This window comes from Oreochromis aureus, linkage group 20, assembly GCF_013358895.1.
Source record: "Oreochromis aureus strain Israel breed Guangdong linkage group 20, ZZ_aureus, whole genome shotgun sequence".
Taxonomy (NCBI): domain Eukaryota; kingdom Metazoa; phylum Chordata; class Actinopteri; order Cichliformes; family Cichlidae; genus Oreochromis; species Oreochromis aureus.
Window position 1 is genome coordinate 30,536,971 of NC_052961.1, and position 24,044 is coordinate 30,561,014.

At 39.7% G+C, this 24,044-nt stretch overlaps 1 protein-coding gene across 1 annotated transcript; it reads right to left on the bottom strand.

The window, feature by feature from the left end:
• Nucleotides 1-3,079: 3,079 nt before the first annotated feature.
• On the bottom strand, nt 3,080-16,307 carry LOC116311210 (Krueppel-like factor 15). The gene is made up of 3 exons (XM_031728261.2): nt 16,159-16,307; nt 13,075-14,644; nt 3,080-6,248 (listed from the first exon to the last, which is right to left on the bottom strand). The coding sequence occupies exons 2-3, from the start codon at nt 14,556-14,558 to the stop codon at nt 6,071-6,073; spliced, it is 1,662 nt and encodes a 553-aa protein (XP_031584121.1). The 5' UTR covers nt 14,559-14,644; nt 16,159-16,307; the 3' UTR covers nt 3,080-6,070.
• Nucleotides 16,308-24,044: the final 7,737 nt, after the last annotated feature.

Genomic DNA, 24,044 nt, shown 5'->3' on the forward strand with positions numbered 1-24,044 from the left:
CATGACTACAACACAAACAGGAGTGGCAGTAGCTAATGTGTGCCCCTCAGCTAACTCAGAGACTACACATGTTGTGTATATGGTGCTAACTGTACACATGAATCACAAATAAAAATACCATAATGCAAAATGCAGTGAGCCAATTTGTGAATAATTTATTTGTAAGTTTGTTGACTTTACTCAGAGCATCTCATGCATATTGATAGCAGCTGGAAAACTAAAATATGAACTTCCGATAGTCCAGCTTGTCCTGATAATAACAATATATGACATGCATAAGCCTGTAATTGAAGGAAATGGAAACTTAAAGGCAGTCTGAGGTTCAAAGGGTTAATCTGGTCTGTAAGGTTTTATGAAAGGGACTCAACCACGAGGCCACATTCCTGTTGCTCTTCAGAAATTGTGTTTAAATTTGATTTTCAGCCCTGAAATTTTCATGTGGCGAAGTCCTGTGGGAAAAAAAGAATGAAAAAGCACAAAATTTCAGCTCACACGTGGACTCATATAATTTAGAATATTTGAGGGTCTCTAACTAGGCAAATGTTCTTTTATTAATGGATTTTCATTAGTATTCTTTCAAATTCGACATGGCTTAATTAGCTGTACTAAATTTATTGCGCGTAAAAGCTTATGCTGAGAGGACTCATGTGGAAACATTTTTTCATATTTGATTGATTTCATATGGAATGAGCCTTGGTCATCTTCACTGACTGCCTGGTCCACTTTCTTTGTAAACTCACTCCTGGACAGTTTATGTTCCTTCCTTTGCTCATCTGAGCTCTGAAGTAATTTGTGTCTAAAATGAGTTAATAATGGGGAACCTTTGAAGAAAGCTAAATTCAGCTGTAAACGTAAGAAATCCAAATTCTCAGAGTCCACGATCGAGTGCAGCTGTGTGTTTTTATTCTGCTTGTATGTGCTGTTTTAATACCATATACTGTGTTCATTTATGTCTTTAGTTACATACTCAGAGTAACATTTTAAAGCATTCAGCCTTAGCTCTATATAGTTCAGTATACCTGACATGCAGTAACTTAACTAACCTTCAGTTTCTTTTCTCTTCTTTCAGAAAAATGTTGGAGCCATCAACAGAAAAAGGAGCCTCAGTGCTAAATCTCAGACGAGCAGCCAGGGTCTAGTTCAGCTCCAGATGTGTTGAATTAAATCCTCCTGCTGCATCCCAGAATGCCTCAGAGACTGCGCTAGCTCATAAATCAACACGATCTATATCTAGAACAGACACGACACAGACACAGCTTGTTTTGCTACCTTTTTTTTAGCACCTATATCTCCGCTTTTACACAGTGACTCAGCAAACATGCCAGAAAACATCTATTCTATAAAGTGCTGTGAAAAACAGGGGGCAGGGTTATGTGGTAGGGAGTAAAGGAAAGGCTCTGGCTATAAGAGCAGTGGATGGGGGTATAATTTCCATGTAAATTTGCCATGTGGTACAAATCTTAAACTGACATACTTCACGTTTCCCAGCTTTAGGTTTTTTACGGAACTTTCCGGGAAGCTTCTTTTTTTTTTCTTTCTTGGATCTCTCTTTCTGAGCTACATGTGGTTAAAAAACATGTCTATAAACTATATATGTGAATAAGTTACCCTTATATAGCACTTGAAACGATGTTAAGGCATGTCATTAAACGTTTGTGAATTTTATCCTGGCTATGTGGGATTCTATTTTGACTTTTGAAAACAAAAAAGACTTGTAACAGTCTTGCACTTTCCAGACACAAGTAAGGGAGAGACGTGTACAGAGGTAAAAAAAACAAAATAGAGTATAATATTTGAGCTTAACAGCAGCTCAACAATGTTTCTGAGCAAAAAACGGTAAACAGAACACATTTTATTATGACATTAGCCTGCTGATATAGATAACCATAACCAGTGAGGCCGGCGGGACAAAATCTCATTTCACACACATAATAACTCCAGTTAAAAGCAGTGAAATTTTACATTGCTGAAATGGTGATTAACGGCCAGAAACTGTCAGTCAAATGTATTTGTGTCAAAACATTAGTGATGCAAAAATGCATACATACAATCTGTTGCTTATTTATATGGACTTTGGCAAACATAACGCTGTAAATTATTAGCTTTTCAGTTGCTAGATACTTCACACTTATTTAACACTTAGCTCACTGTCTGTACCTATCATTTGGTTTTGGGCACATTAGCATACTTTTTTTTTATGTGCACCCGTTGTCAGTTAAACCAAAAATTGGAGAGTAATGATTCAGAACTAAAACAGTTGATCTAAGTTCTGTAAATCGGTTCTGTAGCGTAACCATTGTACAAAAATGTGCACAAGAAAGTATGAGACAAATATAGGGCACTGGCTATTTTTGAACGTATGTGGTTTTGTGCGTTTGTCCAGAGCCAGACATGTTTGACTGAGTTTTCAAGCTCTGTCCAATATATACAGAATATTTCTGTTAATATGCAACACTTTGTCTTTTTTAAGTATGAGTTATATTTGATATATATTTCCTCCTGTAGCCTAGGAGGAAGATCAGATTATATATTAATTGGTAGTTTGATTCCTGGGGTGCTCCAGTATTCTTGGGCAAGATTGTCCATTTAAAGATGATTACTTATACACTCTTGTAAATCTAACTCGTGCTTAATTGCTCTTTTATGCTCTATCTATTAGAAGTAGTTAGCTTGCTGTATTCTGACATTGTAGTAGTAATTTACTACAGTAACATTTAATTAATTAATTAATTTACTCAAGTCAGCAAGCTTAACTTTGGTAAAGCCAATCACTTACAGCTAATATTAGATGACATAAGAAAACCTTGGCTAGAGACTATATCAATCTTATAACTAAACAACAACTATAGATACTGATAGTGTCAACACTCTTTAACCTTTACTCTTAAAAGCACTTAAAAATAAATGCACACATGCAGTCAGAAATAAATTAAGTTGTCATTCCCAAATAATGTGGCCCAAATCTGACATTTTTACAGTATCATGTGACTGAAAGTCTCTCAGTGAAAACATCAGGAAAGCAATATATAAAAAAATCTAACCAAACACTTATTGGCTGTTTAAACAGTAAAAACAAATCATGGGTTTTGTTATTTTTATTGTAAATGTTTTACATTGTAGAACAAAAGCAAAAAATAACATTTTTAGCTTTTTTGTTGTAGGTATGTACAGAACACATCTGCAAATGACTTGAGTGTTTCATAACACACGGACAATTTTATTTTCAACTCAGGTGTAATTTCTATTTGTTTTATTTTCAATGTTAAACCAAATGCATGTAAATAAACTTTTATGTGTCATGTACAGACCTCACAAACACTAAGTTACCTAATTTTTAAACAATATATTTGAATTATCATGTTATGTACACTTTCTTTACAGTTTTAAAAATCTTTCACAATCACAGAAATCACTAGAAGAATATTTCAATTCTCTTTTAGATGAATATACAGTATTTACATACATTCACGGGATCACGTACGACACCCTTTCAGAAAAGTGTTTCTTCTAATTGCATGGAAGGAATGGCTGACTGAATTAACATACTTCCTTTATATAGCGTCACTGGTGGCAAACCAAAGACTAAAAAGGGTTTGACAATCACTGCAGGTTTCAGCAAATCATCAATTTCTAAAACCACAAAAGTCTTTCTTAAAACCATATTTTAAACGTGTTTCAAATCTGTGAATTTTGTTAAATAATTCCCAACTTTATGGCACAGAAATTTGCTCTAAACTCCTCCAATGACATTTGGTTTAATTCAAAGGAAATGGAGAATAAGAGATTAAAGCAATCTACTCAGTTAAGTGAGATATGAAAAAAAAAGCTTAACAGTCACTGTTTCCTACAGTACAATACCTCCTTTAGAACAATATCGATATATACAATCGATATGTTCGAGACCAAGGACGGGCAATAGTGTTTCTTGAATGCTTTTGAATATGGTATTCATTCTGAAAAATGTGATGTAAATTCATGTTTGGGCACGACCAAAGTAAGAAAATTTACTCATGAAGATTTCCCATTAGATGTGGCATTTGATGCTGCAATGACACCAAATTTCTATCCTTGAAGGAAAGTGGGAAAATATCTATTTGATGCCAAAATATTTCATACATTAAAACAATTTTTTTCTCTTACAAATGAAGTCTTCAGTGATTTTAAAAATGCAATACTTTGGGTATTTTGCCTCCATTGCAGTTGGTCACTATTAGCTAATGTAAGTTAGCTAACACTAGCTGATGTTAGCTAACATTTTATAATGCTAGTTACTATTTTGTAATTGTACGTCATTTACGCTATGCACTATGATAAAGGATTGACGGTACTTATAATTTTCATATGCACTGTGATCCTGTCATTGCAACATGTGACAGCATTGGCCAGTCCTTTAGCAAAAACAACATAGCTTATCTTTAATCTTTTTACTTTGGTGTCCTTGCTGCTAGCCTTAACAACTAGCTACCAAATAGAAAAACTCAATTTGACAGGTAATGATTTCATTTAATTTCAGATGTTCAAAAAATCTGGGGAAAGACAAAAGATTCACATTGATGCCAGCAGATTTACCATCTTGTATCATATGACAGCAGTGACATAAAGTAAAGAAAGTCACATTAAGTAATAACTGATAAGGTATAACAAAATCATTAAACAGAAGTTGTGACATTTCATGAGATGAACAAAGACAGAGTTTTAAAGCTTGGCTTTAGGATCATCAGCTTTGATCCAATAAAGGCCATTAAATTTACAATTATTCCGATAAGTAATTTTTTGACAAGATGAATCAAAAAGAGTCAGACTGCAGTAAGATAACACAAAATTCTCAGAATTCTCAGTATGGGCAGACAACCAAAATTGTCATGTGTATCAGTGCAAATTACACGATATTTGTTGGTGAGCAGTAATTCAACATCAACTTGAACTTTGTTCTTGTGTTTGAGGTCGTAACAGACTCTAAGGCAACAAAGAGACTTATTCAAAGCTAATGGAATGTTGGTGTATCTTTTTATCTACTGAGAAAGAATTAAACCAAGACCTTAATAGTCCCCATTGCTTCCTAATAGTATGCCCAGTAAGCTCTTGTTGCCGTGCTACAAATGAAATTCAAGCCATTAAGCAGTAAGTTTTTGCTAGTATTACTTTTCAAAACATTTGGCTCCAGGAAGAGTATAAAAAGTGGAGGTTTTAAACAGGGATGCATGTGACTAGTCAACTAGATGTTTAAATCCTACTGCTATTGCTAGTCAACACCAGAAATACTAGTCAGTTACACAGACTGGTACACCTGGTAGCAAGATGGAAAGTAAGCAGATTACAGCTAACCAGCTTGGTTCATCAGTATTTTGACGGAGAAAATGAATGGTTGTATGTCACCTGTGCTAGCATGCAAGCTAATGGCAAACTTATCATTGTGTCTGTGTGCAACATTACATACAGCGCAGAGTGCCACACATGTCAGAGACATTTAAAATGCAATCTGATCACGGAGTCACGCGACTGAAAGCTCTTAAATACAGCCAAAGTCTAACCTCGTCCATTAAGTTTTGAATGTTTTCTACCTTTTAGACAAGTCCGCTAACCTGATTCCCTTTTTTCTTGTTTAAACAACTAGTAAATTAGTCGCCATAGCATCCCTAGTTTTAAATAGTAGCCAACCCCCCAGTGTTATACCTTTTATTGATATAAGGCTTTTGATTGAACATTAGCAATAACACACACCCCAACGTGTAAAAAATAGCAGATCTTTCTCCAAATTAGGTTAGCTAAAATATCTGAGAATAAAGTTGTAATATACAAGAAGCTTATTCCACCTGTGAGGGTGCTTTGTCAAGTAACAGTTTTCTGTTTTAGTTCGTTACAGTCTTTTCCTTGTCACCCAATAAATTATCACAGTACCATGAGTGTACGTCACGCACACGTATTTGAACATAAACACACTTGGGCAAAAAGGAGTCCGGCGCAAACTCCTTTAAAGGGCATCTGGACTATCACCCCACCACCCTCCTCTGTCTTTCGTCACGCACATTCCCTCCCCTTCCCTCTTGTCTGTCAGGCTGCCAGAGCAGGGTCAGAGGGGTCCATTTGCAGAGCGTCCTGTCCTGCTGCTTCGTGGAAAGCGGTGGACTTTGAGGTGCTTCGACAGGTGATCACTGCGAGCAAACTTCTTCTCACAGACTATACACTGGTACGGTTTCACTCCTGAGTGGGAGCGGCGGTGTCGGGATAGCTCGTCCGATCGAGAAAATCTGTTGGAAGGAAACCCAGCGTATGGTTAACAAATTAATCAAATTTTACTGTACATTAAAAACATTTGGCTATAATAATTCCCCATTAATGGCTTCCAAATGTTCTATTTTATTATTACTATCAGTAATGTGATCTGTTTGTACACAGCTATTGTTATATATAAAAAAACCTAAAAACAAACTGATGTAGTCACGCTTTAAGCTGCCAAATAATATAAAAGCCATGCCAGCCTGTTTTATTTCAGGGTAATCTGATAGGTGTGAGTATTGCCCTGCGACTTGAAGTTAAAGAGCCATCCCATATTTAGCTTAACACATGAGCACTGCAAATCCAAACCCAGTCTATTCCTGGCCTGCTCTGCTGCGGTTTCTATGGGCTTTGGCCAGCTTGGGTATCAAGCCAGTGAAGGGTTAATTGGATGACAGAACAGTGCATTTATACCTTGATTTGGTTCCGTATATATTAGTAAAGCTGTTAAGATCTGAACAATCTGCAACACAGATTGATTTTCTAGCACATTTCCAGGAGCAGCAGCAGGCTGTAGACATGAAGGCGATAATTCAGAGATGTAAAGATGTCACTCACAGTTATTTCAAACCATTTCCACTGTAGACATGTATTACAAGACTGGCCTATTCATCATTTTAATAGGCCAGTCATAAAAAGAAGATAACTGACAAAGCTTACAAAGCTAAGCAGTGGCATCTGAGACAGCAAGAATCTTAAAACAAATCAAGACGACTCCTGTTGTTGATACGGAGCTCTTTCTCTATTGCAAGTCCCACATAATCTCATATAATACTCCAGAAAGTACAGATAATCAGTCCCCAGTGTAACAAAAGAGTCTGCAGCCATAATAGCTATTATGTGAGACACAATGAGCCAATATGCTCAAAGGTGGCAATGCTAACATGTTTGTCCTGAGCAGGTAGAATATTTGCCAAGTACACCCTTACAGCTTTCAGAGGCTTTAAGATGGTAAGTAGGAGGCAGGTGCCAAGGTGACACAATATCGAGAACTATTTTAGCTGACCTGTCTGCAATGATCTTTAAAAAAGCAACTGTTGCTGCCAGTGAATCTAGAAAGTGTTGGCCATTTGTGGCCATTTTCCAAACAATCTGAATCCTACCACTCTAAAAAGAGAGAGACTGGTCACAAGTGAAAACATTCAGGACAGGTGCCAATCTTCCCAGGAATGGACTTCCCAGCAAATTCACTGCAAGGTCAGATCATCCAGTGCTCAGAGTACCTGCAAAAAGCCTAAAAGCTACAGTTCAGACTTTACAGGCCTTGGTTAGCATGTTTAATGTTAAACTTCATGACACTACAATTGGAAAGGTTGCCAGGAGAAAGCCTTTACTCTATAAAGCTGCATTTGAGTCTCCTTTGCACAGATGAAACCACAGTGGAGATGTCTGGCCATAATGCACATCACCGTGTCTGGAAAAAAAATGCAAAAAAACAAAGAAACAACTAGAAAAACAACATTTCAGCAAACACAGCTCATACCAACTGCTTAGCCGGGGGTTTGGACTTCTAGTATTCTAGAGTCAAATGTAAGGCCATCAGTCTGACAGCTAAAGCTTGGCCTAAACTGGATCATGCGACAGGACAATGATCCTTTTGTTGTAAAGGAAAAGAATCAAGGTGTTACAATGGCCCAGTCATGTGTGGATTTCAACATGACTGACATGCTGACTTTAAGAGAGCTGTGCATGAACGAACGCCTGCAAACCTCAATGAACTGAAGCAACGAAGAGTCGGACCAGATTCCCCCACAATAACAATAATAATGATGAAGTCACACATTATCATACATTGCTGTTAAAGGTGTTTGTGCACACTAGTGAATACTGGGTGTACTTTCTGTTTTGTGACTGTATTCAGTAAAACCGCACCATATAACTATTTGCTTTATGCTCTGTTGGGGGCAGCACATCGGGCTGACACTAAAAGTTATGATATTCACCAGTTATTGTCTAATCATGTTACAAAGGACCTTCAGGTAAAACAAAACGCAGTTACTGATATTAAGTTGCAAAGCTCTCCAAATGTGTGAAAAACAGTTATATTTTTGTTGCAGGCTGTTTGAAAAGTTAACTGAGTGGCAGAAAAGAGGCAAATGAAAGGTGTTTTTCTAGCTCTATTACACAAACACAATGTTTACTACAGTATGTACTACAGCTCTCTTTGTAAAGCTAATAGCTCATCTGTTTGTTACACATCTACAGTAGAAGACACAGCAGAGCAAAATAAGGAATGAGTTGTAGTTTGGATAGCGAGCCAATGGAAACTTCTATGACAGGTTTCTTTTCATTTGACACCTCCATGTACCTCTTTACATTTCACACAGTCATTCAGTTTTGTTAACAGACAGTTATGGCTTATTGGAGCCTTGAATAACAAATAATTTTGTGATGGACTGTCTACTGAAGTCTTTTGCCTTTGTGTTGAAGGGATTAGTGGGTTTTTTAATCTAGTTCTAACTACCTCAAGAACATGTCAAGTAAACAGAAATAAATACTGATCCATGTCTTTATGTTCTCTTCTTTATGCGACTACACTCTTGGTAATCGCTGGATGATGTGCATGCAAGCATTAAACCCTATATCAGCTACAAGCTTGGGCACAGTAGAACCCATGCATGTGTACTCTATGACTAAACTTGGGCTGAGCTTATAAGAACTATAACATAATGTACTGTACCCAGAAAGATCTTTCAACAGAACATTCATGCAGGAGTTATGCAATTACATAACCTCACTCTCCTCACATGTATGTTCTTTGGCATTACGCCTGTTCTCTTTTGTCACCCCACCTTCTCTCTCTCGCCACCTCATGCCCTTTCTTGCTATAGTTCTTTGTCTAGAATTTTAGCAATGTCACTGTTTTTCAGCTTACATGTCACAGATTGTGGACAGAGAGAGAGAGTGTAGTCAAGCTCAGTGAGTTCAGCGAGTTCATAAGTGCTAAAGGTTGGGATTAGGGGCAATTTTCTTGATTACGTGAGTTTGTGCTTTTCACTGAGGATTGTGGCTTTTGCACCTCAAGTCCTTGGGGCAGCTTGGCGTGGAGCTGCACAACACATAGTATACATAACAGTGTGAGCCCTGTGGGAAACACACGCAGGTTTTGTTCTAACTTGTCCCTGAACTTAGATCTTCCGCCAAAGCAGCATTTAAAGAAAACAGCCTAAAAGGTGTGGCGGTCAGGCTGGTTACAAACAGTAACACAGATGCTGGCAGATACATAAGCTATAAATGCTTTCATAGTTGTTTTTCCCCCACTCTTTGTTGAGTGTGTGCTGTTAGTTAAAGTCCTGTGTGCCACCGTGTTTATGTAGATATAGGTATGCCTGCTACACGTTAACCAACACAAAGGCCATGAAACTCTTCTGAAGGATTTTTGCAAAATAGATATTATCTTTTTATCTAGCTGAATAGCAGCAGCTTTCCATCCACGGTGGTCCCCGCCAGATCAACAACCCTTCGTGAGTGATGGATCATAAACTAAGCACCCTCTCTTCCTTTCCCTTTGTCTCTCTTTTGAGCTCTAAGTGTCCAAATCTGAGGCTAAATTTGACTGTGACAGCTCTGTCACCACCCAACATTGTTTTGTTGTAATGATGAATGCATCAGCTGACAAAGACAACAAGCCACAGCCCTGATGACAGATGCCGAGCACGCACACGCTGGACTGTTTTTACAGCAAACTTTGGGTTCCAGCCCAGATTCTCAACACAATCCTCACATGAGAGCCTCAGTGCAGAGATGAAAATGCTCCATGTTTGTGTGCGTGTATGGGTGTGTGTGCGTGTGTTACTTGTATGTGCTAATTTAAGTGTTTACATGTGACCAGATGGTCACAAGAGGGGGATAAAATTCCAAAAAGCTTTAAAAAGGAAAACTGTTTGGCAAAGGAAGGAATATAACGTTGACTGAGTTATATGTGGGAATCCAGCCAATGAAATACCTCTCCTGTCCACTTCAGAGGAGCCAACACATGGATCTACTCTAAGGTTACAGAGGGTACAGGGAGGCTGACTTCTTACTTCATGTCCATTTCCTGACTCAGGGAGAGAGGAGTGTGGAAGACGTAACTTTATAATATAGTAAATTGCTGCTGCTGTCATGTAAAGATGATGGAGAAGAAGTTTTGAAAGAACATTTAGGATCACTTAAAGAAACATGCAGTTCTCAGTGTTTGCATTTCCTGACAACACAGATTAAACCCAGTCATAAATGAAAGAGAGTGCACCATTAAACCTGACCAATCGAAAAACATGGTTAATCTTGCCACACTCTGACAAAACACACTCGTAATCCAAACAAAAAGATCTAAAGTTTAAATAAGTATCAGCAGAATTTTCTCCACCACATAACAAGTTCATTAATTTCCCTGAAATGAGAACTCCATCTAACACCTAGCTTGTTTCTGAGCTGTAGCACCTGCATCTTTCTCCTCTTCGGTGGACCTCACTGCCACTAGCGTAGTCGTGGTGAGTGCTTAGCTTGCATGTCCTACTTTAACATGAACTCAGCTGCTCCTTAGCACCTGACCACGCTCACTGAATCAACAGTATGATTGGAAACATTCCTGAGATTTTCTTTTTAGTCACAAGGAGCAAAAATGTGAAGAAATTTTAACAGCATCACATAGATTATTGTAAAGACCAATTACTTGAAGTAAAATACTAACACGTCGGTATCCCCAGTTTCAAGTGATCTGCAAACTGATTACATGCATTACGTCCATATGTCTGCCACTGATAACAATAACACAGCAATGCGGCAAAACAAACCTCCGATACAAATTTATTTTAGGCTTTAGAGCAGAAGTTATCTTAGCTTAGCACTAAGATTTGAAAAGGAAGGACAAGTTAGCCAAAAGCACCTTTTCAAGCTCACTAATAAAAATGTTGATCTCATCTCTTTGGTCTGAGGAAAAAGCAGAAAACTAACATCAACAAGCTGTAACTGGTCCTTTCCAGTGAGCGGCCGGGTCCAGTGACCTCTCGAGTTTCCTCTGGATGCCTGAAAACCTCCCTATAAAGCCAAGACATGAGAGTCATATCGCTCATCTCATCTGTCCTTCATCAGCACAGCTTGATGGAATGATACAGGTTACCAAAGGACAAGTGCCTATAGCACTTTATTTCTCATGGACAACATGGAAAAAAGCACATCTCAGACTCCAAAAAAAGAGATTATTACATCCGTGACAAGTGACAGATCACAATAACTTGGTAGAGAAATACCTGGATGTATGTCCACCCATAACAATGTTGTTAAAAAATGTCTGACATGTTTTTTTAATGGCTATAGGTGTAGCACAGCCTCCTCACAGTGTGTGCTGATGGCAGGTATAACTCTGCACTGGACAACTGCTGAGCTGGACCAACATATCCAACATATCACTCCATGACAAAAACACATTAACCTTTTCACTCCAACTTTAACCTAAATTTAGATCTACCCTTTACTTCAAATCCTTAGCAGAGTTATTTTAACTTTACCAATGCTTGCCCGAATGTAGGCTGGCCTTTGTCCATATGTACAAAGACACACACACAAACACATGGGGACATGTCTATAAGGCTCTTTATGCACACTCTTGGGCAACAACTAAAAAATGACCACTGCACCAATGATCAAAGAGTTCAAGTAAGGATTTCGTATTCAAATGTAGGCAATGATTTAAACCTGGAAAAGCCAACCAGTCTGCAGCACATGAGACTTTTACCTTGTATCCTACACTGATAACTTTAAACTTGATTCTGTATTAATGCTCTGCTGCATGAACAGGAGTAAAGTGGTTGCAGACAGTGAGCAAACAAATGGAATAACTAACAGGGGACAAAGTCTGCATGCAGACCGCTTCAAAAGGCACTCTATCTAATCTGCAATTTTACCATGGTAGAAAAACACACAGATAGCAGGGATACAGCCAACATGTAGAAAAGAACAAATTGTAACCTTCTAAAAAAGCCTTGAGTGCAGCTTCCCTGACGATGACCCATTCCTCCGTTCACTCCCATCCATAAACTAATCAAACAGAAGTTCCTGAATCCTCTCTCTGCACATTTAACATACATTTATACCCTTGTTAAAGTTTTCACTCTCTTGTAAAATGATACCTTTGGTTCTTTCAAAAGAAGTGGGGACATTAAAGATGCCTCAAAGACAGATAAAGGATGTGCAACAATGTGCTCTTTCTCCAAGAAGCAAGAAACCCTTCCAGCATATTTCAGAAGTCAAACAGGACAAAAAGACAGCTTCATGCTGTTGCACTCGATGGATTACATTTCCTAGAGTATCACTTCTTATCAGTAATAACCTGACAATGGAGTATTCTTCATTACATGACACATTAATGTGTAGCACTGTGGTACCTCATTGAAGTCTGTACACAGTATTCAAGTGTGTGTGTATGGACTCCTATAGAGTGGAAGTCGATAACCCTGGGTATTGTAATGTAGTGTAGATACGGATATATATGCAACATTAAACCACCATTAAACCACCATGTAACTGGTTAACCACATGCTAAATAGGAAATTTTACAAATGAACTTTAATACATTCATTTTGACATTACATGATGTCTTTTTTCATTTGGGTGTTCCAAATAGATGAAAATTCTTTAAAAGGGGGCGGACGTTGACCTAACTCACTCCCTACCCTTAACCCTAGGTGGGTTGCTGGTTACCTGGTGGATGTTATAAGAGGCTAAAGCAATTGAATGTGTGTCATGTGAAGCTGGCTAGCTTTTGACTTCATTTGAAGTCAAACCAGCTTTACTATAAAAACATTTGGTCCCGCTCACCTCCATCCACAGCCAGGCCACGTGCAAGCAAACGGCTTCTCCCCCGTATGCCTCCTCAGATGGGCTTTAAGGTGGCTGCTCTTGGAGTACATCTTATTACAGCCAGGAAAAGAGCACTTGTGCATCTTAATAAGGTCTGCGACTGCATTCTTCTGGTACCTCTGACCTCCAGAAAGCACCCCTGCAGCCGAACCGCCACCTAACCCACCTTCCACAAGCCCTGTGGGTTTAGCTGCGATGGGCACCGGCGCGATCCGGACAAATTTGGACGAAGTGGTGATCCCTGCTTTGCTTGAGCTTGCGACGTTAGCTGGAGAAAGCAGCTGAGGCACTAAGGCAAAAGTCTGCCCCTGAATGTTAACCAGGAGCTGAGCTATTTTGATATCAGTTGGGGCCAGGGTTTGTTGGGACTGGGATTTCTCGGGATTCTGTGTGTCAGATTCTGATATGGCACTGGAGTTTGGTTCCTGTTTGATCTGTATAGGCTGGATTTGTAGGATGACAGGCACAGGAGAAGCAGAGCTGGAACTTTCGGATGAGGAAGGCAGTGATCCAGAGTCCTCCTGTTTGATCCCTTCTGCATGGCTGGTAGCAGAGCTAGTTACACAGCTAGCATCTACCAATGATGATGAGCTGTCCATGTCTGATGCACATGGTGCATGTTTGGTCTCTGTGTGGGAGGAGAGTGGAGAATGAGCCACAGGCACAGTTTGATCCGAGTTCTGCGACACTAGTTCTCCTGCTAATGTCCTTGAATTTTCTGCATCTACATCCTCTGACGTTGGGGACATCGCCTCATCGCACCGTTCCTCTTCTTTTTCCACTGCCACAACCATGTTTTCCTCTAGGAACTCCTCAATTTCCTCTAGAGTGGGCTGAAACAGGAATGCCGCAGGATCCTGCAACTCATCGAGGAAGACTGGGAACTCGTAAGAATCCTCTTTGGCCTGCTGCTGCAGAGCACTCAGCTGCTGCTCCCAAGCCAGCCCCGTAGGTAAAATGGGAACAGTAGGAGAAGAAGATGTGGAAGAAGGCGGAGAGGACAGGCAGAGAGAGGATGAAAGAGTGTTGCTGCTGTTGCTGGTGTTAGAACTTAATGAGGTGGTGTGGGAGGCCTGAGACAGCAGGAGGTCTAGCAGGCTGTCTTGACTCTCTCCTCCCGAGGAGCTGCAGCTCCCACTGCTCCTGCTGCTCCTGCTTTCATAGCTGGAGCTGAGGACATGTCGTGACACCGGGGACGAGGACTCGGGACTGGAGCAGAGGGACGAACGAGGGCTGGAGGAGTCACTGAGGTCGTCCTCAGAGAGCCGAGGAGAGGAGGAGAGAGTCACTCCTTGGTACGGGTGGTGGTGGTGGTGGTAGGTACACGCGTCAGTCACCATGATGCCACCATTAGTGTGGCAATAGAGGCAGCTATAGTCAGACTTTGGGGAGCCAGTGTAATACAGGAAGGTCTCCTCACCAAATGGTAAGTGATCAACCATTCCTGTGCGGATGAATGGCAGCTGGCTTTGCTTCACTCTGCTCTGAAGATCGGGCTGTTGTGAACGTTCAAGCGTGTTTCTTGTTCCTACAAAACACAAATGATTCAGTTTATTAGGTATGAAATTGAAAGAGATTCTCCACAATCCTCATCTTGTGGCAGCTGCTTGGACTGTGTTCAATTTTAATGAAATGGAACTTTTAACAGGCTTGTGTTCCTGGGTGATGGTTAATCCTAAAAAGTTCCAGTGTGACACAAACACAGCAATGCTGTCTATGAGTCTGTTTGAAACTCAAACTCAGATTAATTTTTTACCGAGAAAAAAGAAAAAAAATAAGTAAACCAACACTCACAGACTGAGAATGATCTCCTATTCTTTGAGGTTTCTACCTGCTGCCTGTTCAAGAGGTTTGCAGCTGATGGCACTTCAAAAGGAAAGTCAATCATGTGTGAAGGAAGTGGAATTTAAAGACTGTGCATGTGTGCGGGAGTGTGGATGCTGCAGCTGCTGGTTCAGACTTCAAGTTGACCATGTGGAGTTTGGGTTTCCCGTTTCTTCTAACATTAAAGCCACATGGTCATTTAACGTGTTTTTCTACCTGTGGTCCTTTGCAGAGCTTTTGTCTCAAAGAGGAAACCAATTGAAATTTGTATCAATAAAATTTTCAATACGGCAGACATTCGACATTAAAGCTACAGCCCAAAAGCGTTCTGCAGTTTTGGAGTCAATCGGTGTCACTGCATGAAGAGTGAGGGATTTCGTGTCTATTTTTATACCAGAAAAACAATGCACCACATCTACATTTACATGGATAAAAAAAAAAAAACACTAGACACAAATGCACTTACATGCAATAAGTGGCTTATGATGATTAAACGCAACTCTGAAATCCCCCTTTAAAACCTTAAAAGGCTGCGTGAAAACGGGGCTAGAGACAAAATGACAGTGCGCCCTCTTCTGTAACAAAAAAAAAAAAAAAAAAAAAAAAGTTTTGAAGTGCAGAGATCCTAAGGAAAAAAATAAAACAAAACAAATGTTTTTGTTATGCACACACACACACACGAACTTTTATCTAATGTATGATCTCAGGCCAGAATAAGGTAACATCATATGACATTGAGGGTCTGGTGTTCTGCAGCTGCTGCTTCTATGTGATACCTTATGGGAGGGGGGAGAAAAAGGGTTTTGGAAGAGAGTTCGGGATAGGTTTGGCCACGTCTAAACGATCTGCCCTGGAGTAACCCTGCAGCCATTAAACTTCAAACAAGAATTTTGACAGCATGGTGCGCTCCTGCTCTTAACCACGCTGCGTGCTTAGTTAGGTTAGGTGTGGAGGTTAATTCGGAATTCACGGCATGTTTAACACTGCAGGCTGTGACAGCTTGTCGGATCACAGGCGCGGGATTACCTTTTTTTCTTTTTTTGTAATACTGCTCCAATTCGCTGAATATTTCTAGGTATCATCCGGTAACAGCTTTGCGTGCATGCATGTCAGACGTCTTTCATCAGAGCCACGCTTCAATGCACTCCACACGGATAAACAGAAGACACACAGTCACATATAAACAAGTATCTTTTAGCAAGTCGCCTACACACTCACCTGTATATGCAAGCAATCCAAACCCCGCTCCTTTAAAGCTGAGCGCTTCTCTCCTGGAAGTCCGTGCGTAATAGTGCGTAATGGCAATAGAACTCCACCGCACGGTCTTCGCACACTCTCTCTCTCATACAGCTCTCACAAGATCTCTCTCTCTCTCTCTCTCTCTCTCTAGAGTAGTCGTTGGTTCGTTTAACCGTCACGTGATCGAAGTTCGGCATGTTATACCAGTGAAATCAGGGCTCACGAAGGCTCGTCTCCTCGGCGCACGGTAATTGGCCTTCTATGACGGGAGGCCGGCCTTAGGGCTTGGCGTCAGTGGAAAGAAGGTGCGAGCAAAGGAAAGAGAGAGCATGTGTGCCAGTGAGGCTCGATCATAAAATCACTTTCATATCCCAGCAACTGCTCTTGAGGCTATTGAAGGCGCAAGTCATTTTCAACATTGTGTTGATGTGCTTCATTTGCATTTGGCAACTGGTTATATTTCCATTGCCCTTCCAGCGAGTGTGCCATGTGTGTTCACTGAAACCCTGCAACAAGAAGTGTCTACAATATTCTCAGTCAGAGTTGCATTTATTTTCTTTCCTGTATCACTTATTGTGTAGAAATAAATAGCTTTTATGCGACATTACCATAGGGACTGTGTTTGAGGCTGACACATGATAAATCATACATTAGGGCATTAAAGCTGCTCAAATTTAACAGCCCAATTTTCCTGAAGGGAAAAGCATCAGCAGCTGCTGCCTAGAAAGCAAGCTGAGATTTTCGCCTTTTACAGATGACCATGTCTGGATAAGTGGCCGAGTGACTGAGTGAATGAGGGAGCTATTGAGCAGGCAAGTGAGCGTGTTTACATGCTGCCTAATGACATCAGTAAGAGAAGTTTTGCTTTCACTCCAGCTGAGCAGACCTCATATAAACACCTCCGCGGGGCTGAAGGAACTTTACTGGCTCCAGCCTAATTTGATTTGCCTGCGTAGGTTAGATTACCGTTCAGTGTTTGGATAAATGATCCACTTTCAGCCTGCTTGTAAACATTAGAAGTGTTTCAGTGTGTACTTGCATGCAGCACAGTCACTGGCTATTATGATGTATAAAAACACACACAATGCCACACTGAGGAGGTTCGTTGTGTGCATGGCTCCCGTTGAGCACTTCCAGTGCCACTGCGGCTGCTGAAACTGCTACTGACACTCGTGCCACTGCTATTTTGTTCTAGTACAAAATTGTTATTGTTTAGTTAAATGTTCTAGTTTGTTTCCCAGGCACCAGGTGCAACACAACTGTTGAATTAGAGTTTGCCATGGAGCTAATTTGCATCTACAGTCTCAGTGCAGGAAATCGTTAGAAACAATACAGTGCAGTACAATTATCAAAGTTAGGCTGACATCACATAAATATCATATGTTTGTCATTTTACTAGAATATTTGCATTGTCTTACCATTTATACTGTTAATCATTGTAAAATTCAATATAATTTCAGCAGCTATTGTAATGCTACTACAGTTACTAATATTTATTATTATGATGATTATTGTAGAGTTTTTACTGTTGTGATTTGGTGCGACATAAATACAACTGAATGGAACTGATCTGAACTATTATTACTGCTACTGTTACTAGTGTGACAACTAGCACTGCTTTTAAGCTACTATGACTACTAATATTGGCATTAGTATAATTATGATTGCTACTACCTGAACTATACCTCGTACCATCACTAGACTGCTATACTCATTACTAATATCATGACTACAGAGGGTTGGTGAGATAGAAGAGGATGCTAGGAACAGGATGAGATGGAAGCAGATAACCCCTATAAGAAGAAGGCTTTCATTACTAATGTCATTACAAATGTTGCAGCCTCTGGTAATGGTTGCCAATGGTAAAGATGAGGTTGGAGTGATCAATTTAGATCATAAAGCCATAAAAAAAAGCTGACTGAGATGATAGTGAGTGGTCAGCTTGTTTGCTGATAGACTTCTGTATAAATGCAGATTTATCAGAGGAGTTTTCCTCACTGACCATTGGAGAGGATACAGGTTCATTACTCCTTGGCGATGCTAATGCTACACCTTTGTCTTTGGTGTATTTCTACTGCTAATGCTGCTATTATTGCCTTTGTTACTTCAAATGGTACAGCAGCACAGGGACCAATCAATGAATCAATCAACCAATCAATCTATTTATTTATAAGCAAACAACACAGGTTGACTAAAGTGCTGTATAAAGAGAAAAAGTAAATAATGAATAAACAAACACACAAATAGAGGATAAGACAAGAAGCTAAACAACTCCGTCACAATTAAAATCTAGCAAGTAAAGATGTGTCTTCAGGCAGGTTTTAAAAATGCCGAGTGTTGGAGAGGTCCTAATTTGAAGAGGCAAACTGTTCTGAGGTTTAGGCGCAACAATCACAAAGGCCCGGTCTCCTCTGTGTTTTAGTCTGCTTCTAGGAACGATCAGAAGCAAGTTATCAGCTGACCTTAGAGTTCTGTTTGGAGTATGTTTAGCTAAAAGATCAGAGAGGTACGAGAGAGCTAATCCATTTAGAGACTTAAAAGCAAGCAATAAAATCTTAAAATCAATTTTAGAACGTACTGGAAGCCAATGTAAATGAGCCAACACCAGGGTAATATGGTCACGTTTGCATGTGCCTGTCAAGAGTCGGGCTGCAGCATGCTGCACAAGGTGAAGACGAGAGAGCAGATAACAAAATACAGACTAATCCAGTAGTCAAGCCTGGTAAAATAAATGCATGAATTCCTTTCCTGCAGCAGGTGACACAACATTCTTAAGTTTTGCAAGTGCCCTGAGCTGGAAGAAGCTGCCATCAAAGAACACCCCCAGATTGGGACAACTGGGATTACTGTTCTAATGGCTGTTTTCACAAATACAACTACCGGTGCTACTCTTACTGCTTTTGCTTATACTTACTAATTCTACTACCAGGCTACATCTAGCAGCATGAAAGTTGTTATAGTGTTTTTACTGCTACAACTACTGATGCTGCTGTTACAACTGCTACTACAATTATTGCCACAACAGCACCAAAGCAGTGAAGTGTAATTGTAAATGATACCATGAATGACGATTCAATTCCATTTAGCTGCTTCACTTTCACATTATTGACTTAATGGGACACTTGAGTAGAATCGGGCCTGTTATTAGTAGTTTTTTTTGCTGTGAAACACGAGAATCTGTTCATTGAAAGGTATCTTGTTTCCTACCACTGCTGCTGGATACAGTAAATACCTAACGTGAGGTTGACAGGGATCACAGTTTGAGTTTAAACATTCTTTCCCTGCTAATTGAATGGACCATGGCTCATTTACCAGAGTTTCAGCCTCTCTCAGACGACACATACCTGAGTCAGAGAAAATTCCTGTAATGAAAGGAGAAAAAAAGGGAGATGAAGGACAAAGTCTGTACACTGCACCCTGTAAAGACTTCACTGTTTCCTCATGTAGATTACATCTTTGCTCATATCAATAGACAGCTTGTTAAAAATGGCAGGAAACCCTGGTATCTTCATGAGCTAGAAGTTACTGGAGTTTGTGACTAATTGCAGGTCCCAAGATATTTTTCAAGCATAATTTTGCTGGAAATTGTACTGCAAGAACTGTAGTGCTGCTAGCATTTGAGGAAATGCAGAGCTCAGAGCGGTTACTCACTGCAACAGTCACATGAAGCCTACAGAGGTTCTTTTCTTTGCCCCACATACTAATTGGTTTCGGCTGCTCCATTCAAACTCACAAACACCTACACATATGCATATTATGTAAGCCCCAGATGGACTTAATGAATCAAATTGATTTATTTCCTCTGGTAACGCTAGCAATCTGCCAAAACTGAAATGGGTAAAATGTGTGCTTCTTTGATCACAGGCAATACCCTCAAAAGAGCTGGCATTCTCGCCGAAGAACCACTGGCCGGGAGATAGATAAATACTTCCTGTGCATCACAAGTTTCTTATGCATATGGAAGAACACAAAATAAAGATCATAAGTACTGACATGTAAAAGTAAATTGTTTGAGACTTTGGGCTTAGGTGGGTATCAGTTGGATCTTTGGTATGATTGCTAAATACACATGTTAGATACAGTTTTGTACCCTTTCTAAAGTGTTATCATGGGTTGGGCACTCATGCTATAACTGGATTTAGCATCACCAGCTGACCAGCAGACCCCTGGAGAGTTTAATCCGGCCATGTAAACAGTCCACTGGGTGATCTGAACAGGTTTATGTCCCTTCACCTTTCATGGTACCCACATGGCACTGCCATTTTTCATGTGTCAATGCTATAAAATGATGAAATCTATGACTAAACAACACACACACACACACACACACACACACACACACACACACACACACAATTAATTCAACTGTGACCTGTTTTGTTTTTGGAAATGTTGGAAATGCACTTCCAAGAACAGTTTTCACAGGCAGCTGACCCTTCACAAACACACACACACTGAAAAACTACTACTCTTGTAAACTTAGCCTTTACTCTAAACTGAACCTTACATTAACCTTAACCAGGTTTTCATACTTTGATTTGAACGTGTGTGGGTCCCCACAATATAAGCGTATAATCATGTCCCCGCAATGTGAGTAATACAAGTATAGGCGCACTCACTTCTATTATTAGACGCTCTCTTGAGATACTAACAATACTAACAGTAACTCATATTTGTTTTTTAAGAAGTGTATTTGGGAACAAAGATGCCCTCTGAGAATTATGCAATGGGGCTTTAATAAAACTGCAAAGAACCTCAGCTCTTCCAACTCCCCCATCCAGTCATGCTGCTACCACCAACACAAACAGTCACACTGGTACAAACACCCTTCTTGACTCTAATGCACTTCTTAGACAGCTTAGTTGGCTTTTAGTTAACCTGGCAAGTCTCATCCTATTTGATGGATTAACTGCTTTGCCTTATGCCTCGTACTGACTCTCACTCAAAGCCATACAGATACTTGGCAAACAAACTGCTTTGTATGCTGATTTATTTTAGCAAACTGTGGCTGGAAATGACCCTAACCCTACTTTCAAACATTAACCCTAACCTTATGTTTTTGTGAAAGTCAAGTAGAACCTCTTTGTTTTTAAAGTAGACAATTTTTAATCCATGTCAGCTAAAGATAGAATGACTATTTCTTAGCTTCCCGATTCCTGCTAAGATCTGGCAGTTAAAAAATTAAATATTCTGATAGCAAAGGATTTGGGTTAAAGTCATCACCATGGACAACTTAGTCCTCACAAGGTTAAAGATAGTTAATTGTACGCATAGCTGTCAGCTAGGGCCTATTCACTAGGCCGTTTAGTTTATTACAAACATGCAACACATGTTGGCTGACAAGTGTCAAGACTGCAGGTCAGGAATGTCAGAGTTAAAAATTTATTTCTTGCTACTTACCACAGACACATCCTGTCTCTTCCTGGGGGATTTGTAGTCCAGATGGAATATAAAATCCCACCAGAGCACTGTGCCCAAAACAAATGTGAGTGGCAATACTAATTTAGTTTTGGCTGATGTCAGAGCCTTCTTTGAAACCCATGTCCAGTTCTTCTTAATGTGTCTGCTTACAATGTAGCCATAGAGGAAGGTGCCCTAGGGAAATTAAAATGAGACTTTTTAACCATTATGTGACCTTGTTAATGTTTCCATTTTCAAACAGCAGGATACATATACAGTATGTGTAATCCGATGCACAGTGTAGCAGGAGTCTTAGCATGTGACATGATGACATTGAAAAATTTACTTTGTATAGATTATTAAAGAAGACTGCAACATTATAGCTTTGTCATATAATTTACATTTTTTAAAACATTTTTGTCATCATATTAGCTTCGGTACTTTCATTCTAAGATCACAAAAAAGAAAAACAGTCTGACCTAAATCCCCCAGGGTCCATACATCCTGGTGATGTTTGCTCTTCTTCCTTTGTTATTTGTTTAACCAATCAAAACACGATCGGGCCAGAGTGCATAACCCGCCTTTCAAGGTTGTCAACCAATTCTGTCGTCAACAGACGTCACGGGTCAATCTTTTATCTGCCTACTTTTGGCTACACACATTTGTTTACAGGAGGGAATTATCTGAAACACTGGCCGTACATACGTATAACCTCAGTTAGCTCTTCTTTTTCATTAGAGCTCATTATATTAACAGTTTGTTTCCTGAAGCCTCTAACAGTCTGTGGCACAAACAGTTTAGTCATATTTCAGCCTTATTTTTGAAATCAAGTATCCCATTTCAGGAGCTAATGGAAAGACGTTATCTTGCTATGTGAGTGGGTGTTTAATAAATACATGCTGTTAATGTGGAAGAAAGACAGTATATCAGACCCAAGCACATTCATGGCATCGCGTTATGCAAAATGCCTGCTGTGAGATTTATGTCTCCATTCTGCTGAATTTCCTGATGTTTTATACAGTATAGTGACAAAGTAGATCAAGTGCTTATAATATTGCTTTCATTTTTTATTTGATTCAATAAACAAGTATGATTTAGGCTTTTCCATTAATGGTACTGCATTCCATCTTTAAAACAGCAGTTTACTTTCCTTTTTTATGAGCAGTAGTTTGATTATTCCCCTTTTGAAGAAGAACAGAAAAAAGACACAAGAACATTTTGTGGTGGTGTGAAGGATAGGAATAAATGGGATTGCACAAAGCTGTAGATAACAGAGAGTCACCATCGTCATCATCAGGCGTGGAAGAAGGAAAACCAATATTTAGTCAACGACAGCAACACTGCTGTCATAGTTTCTGGTAGCGGCGGAGATATTTTAATGTGTTAATACACACACAGACACACAAAAATGGTGTCTTTTTAACATTTGCGTTTGTGCTATGTTTGTACACATATTAATTTTTTTTTTTAACTCTTTAACTTCTGAAGCCTGAAGACACATACACCAAAAAAACAACAACAAGTGATTGGGACTGATGGGTCAAATAATGTAAAGCATCTTACAGATCAGAAAAAAAACACAAACACTTTAATATCAATATTTTATAACTTTAAAAACACAAATATTTACACTGTGTAGATACTTGTGGGTCACCCGAGTCCCATATGCTCTTAAAGCAGCATATGAGGACCTCTCTGTGTTCAAATACAGTACTCTTCAAGACATGTATGTGTATGACACCGAACTGTCCAATCAAATTCTTAAACAAGGCAGGTAGCCCAATGCTAATTGGTCAGTGATGAACAAAATTGCGCCCTGAGCTCCAATTGAAACTCCATACAAGAATTTAACACATAATGTAATGAAATTTGAACAAAAAATGGAATTTGGCAGGCGCCTGCAGGCAACCACACATGTTATATGAGGAAACTGTACTTATGTATTTAATGTATGTTGTTTTATATTTTTTATATTTTTGCAGCCCTAGCACCCTCTACTGATGAACCCCCACTGCTGACAGTTGTTGAATCTGTTATTTAAAATAAATAAAATAAAATAAGCACAAGTCCTTAGTTCAATTCCACCATCAGGCCGAGGTCTTTCTGTGTGGAGTTTGCATGTTCTCCCCATGTTTGCGTGGGTTCTTCCCAGGTACTCCGGCTTCCTCCCACAGTCCAAAGACATGTAGTTAGTGGGGATAAGTTAATTGGAAACTCTAAATTGCCCAAAGGTGTGAATGTGAGTGCGATTGGTTGTCTACGTGTTAGCCCTGCAACAGACTGGCGACCTGTCCAGGGTGTACGCTGCCTCTTGCACTAAGACAGCTGGGATAGGCTCCAGCCCCCCCGCAACTCTGAAAAGGATAAGCGGTAAAGAATGGATGGATGGATAGATGGATGGATGAATGGAAGCACAAGCAAATATTAGATCCATTGTTGCCATAGTAGAACTTTATGGCCTCTTC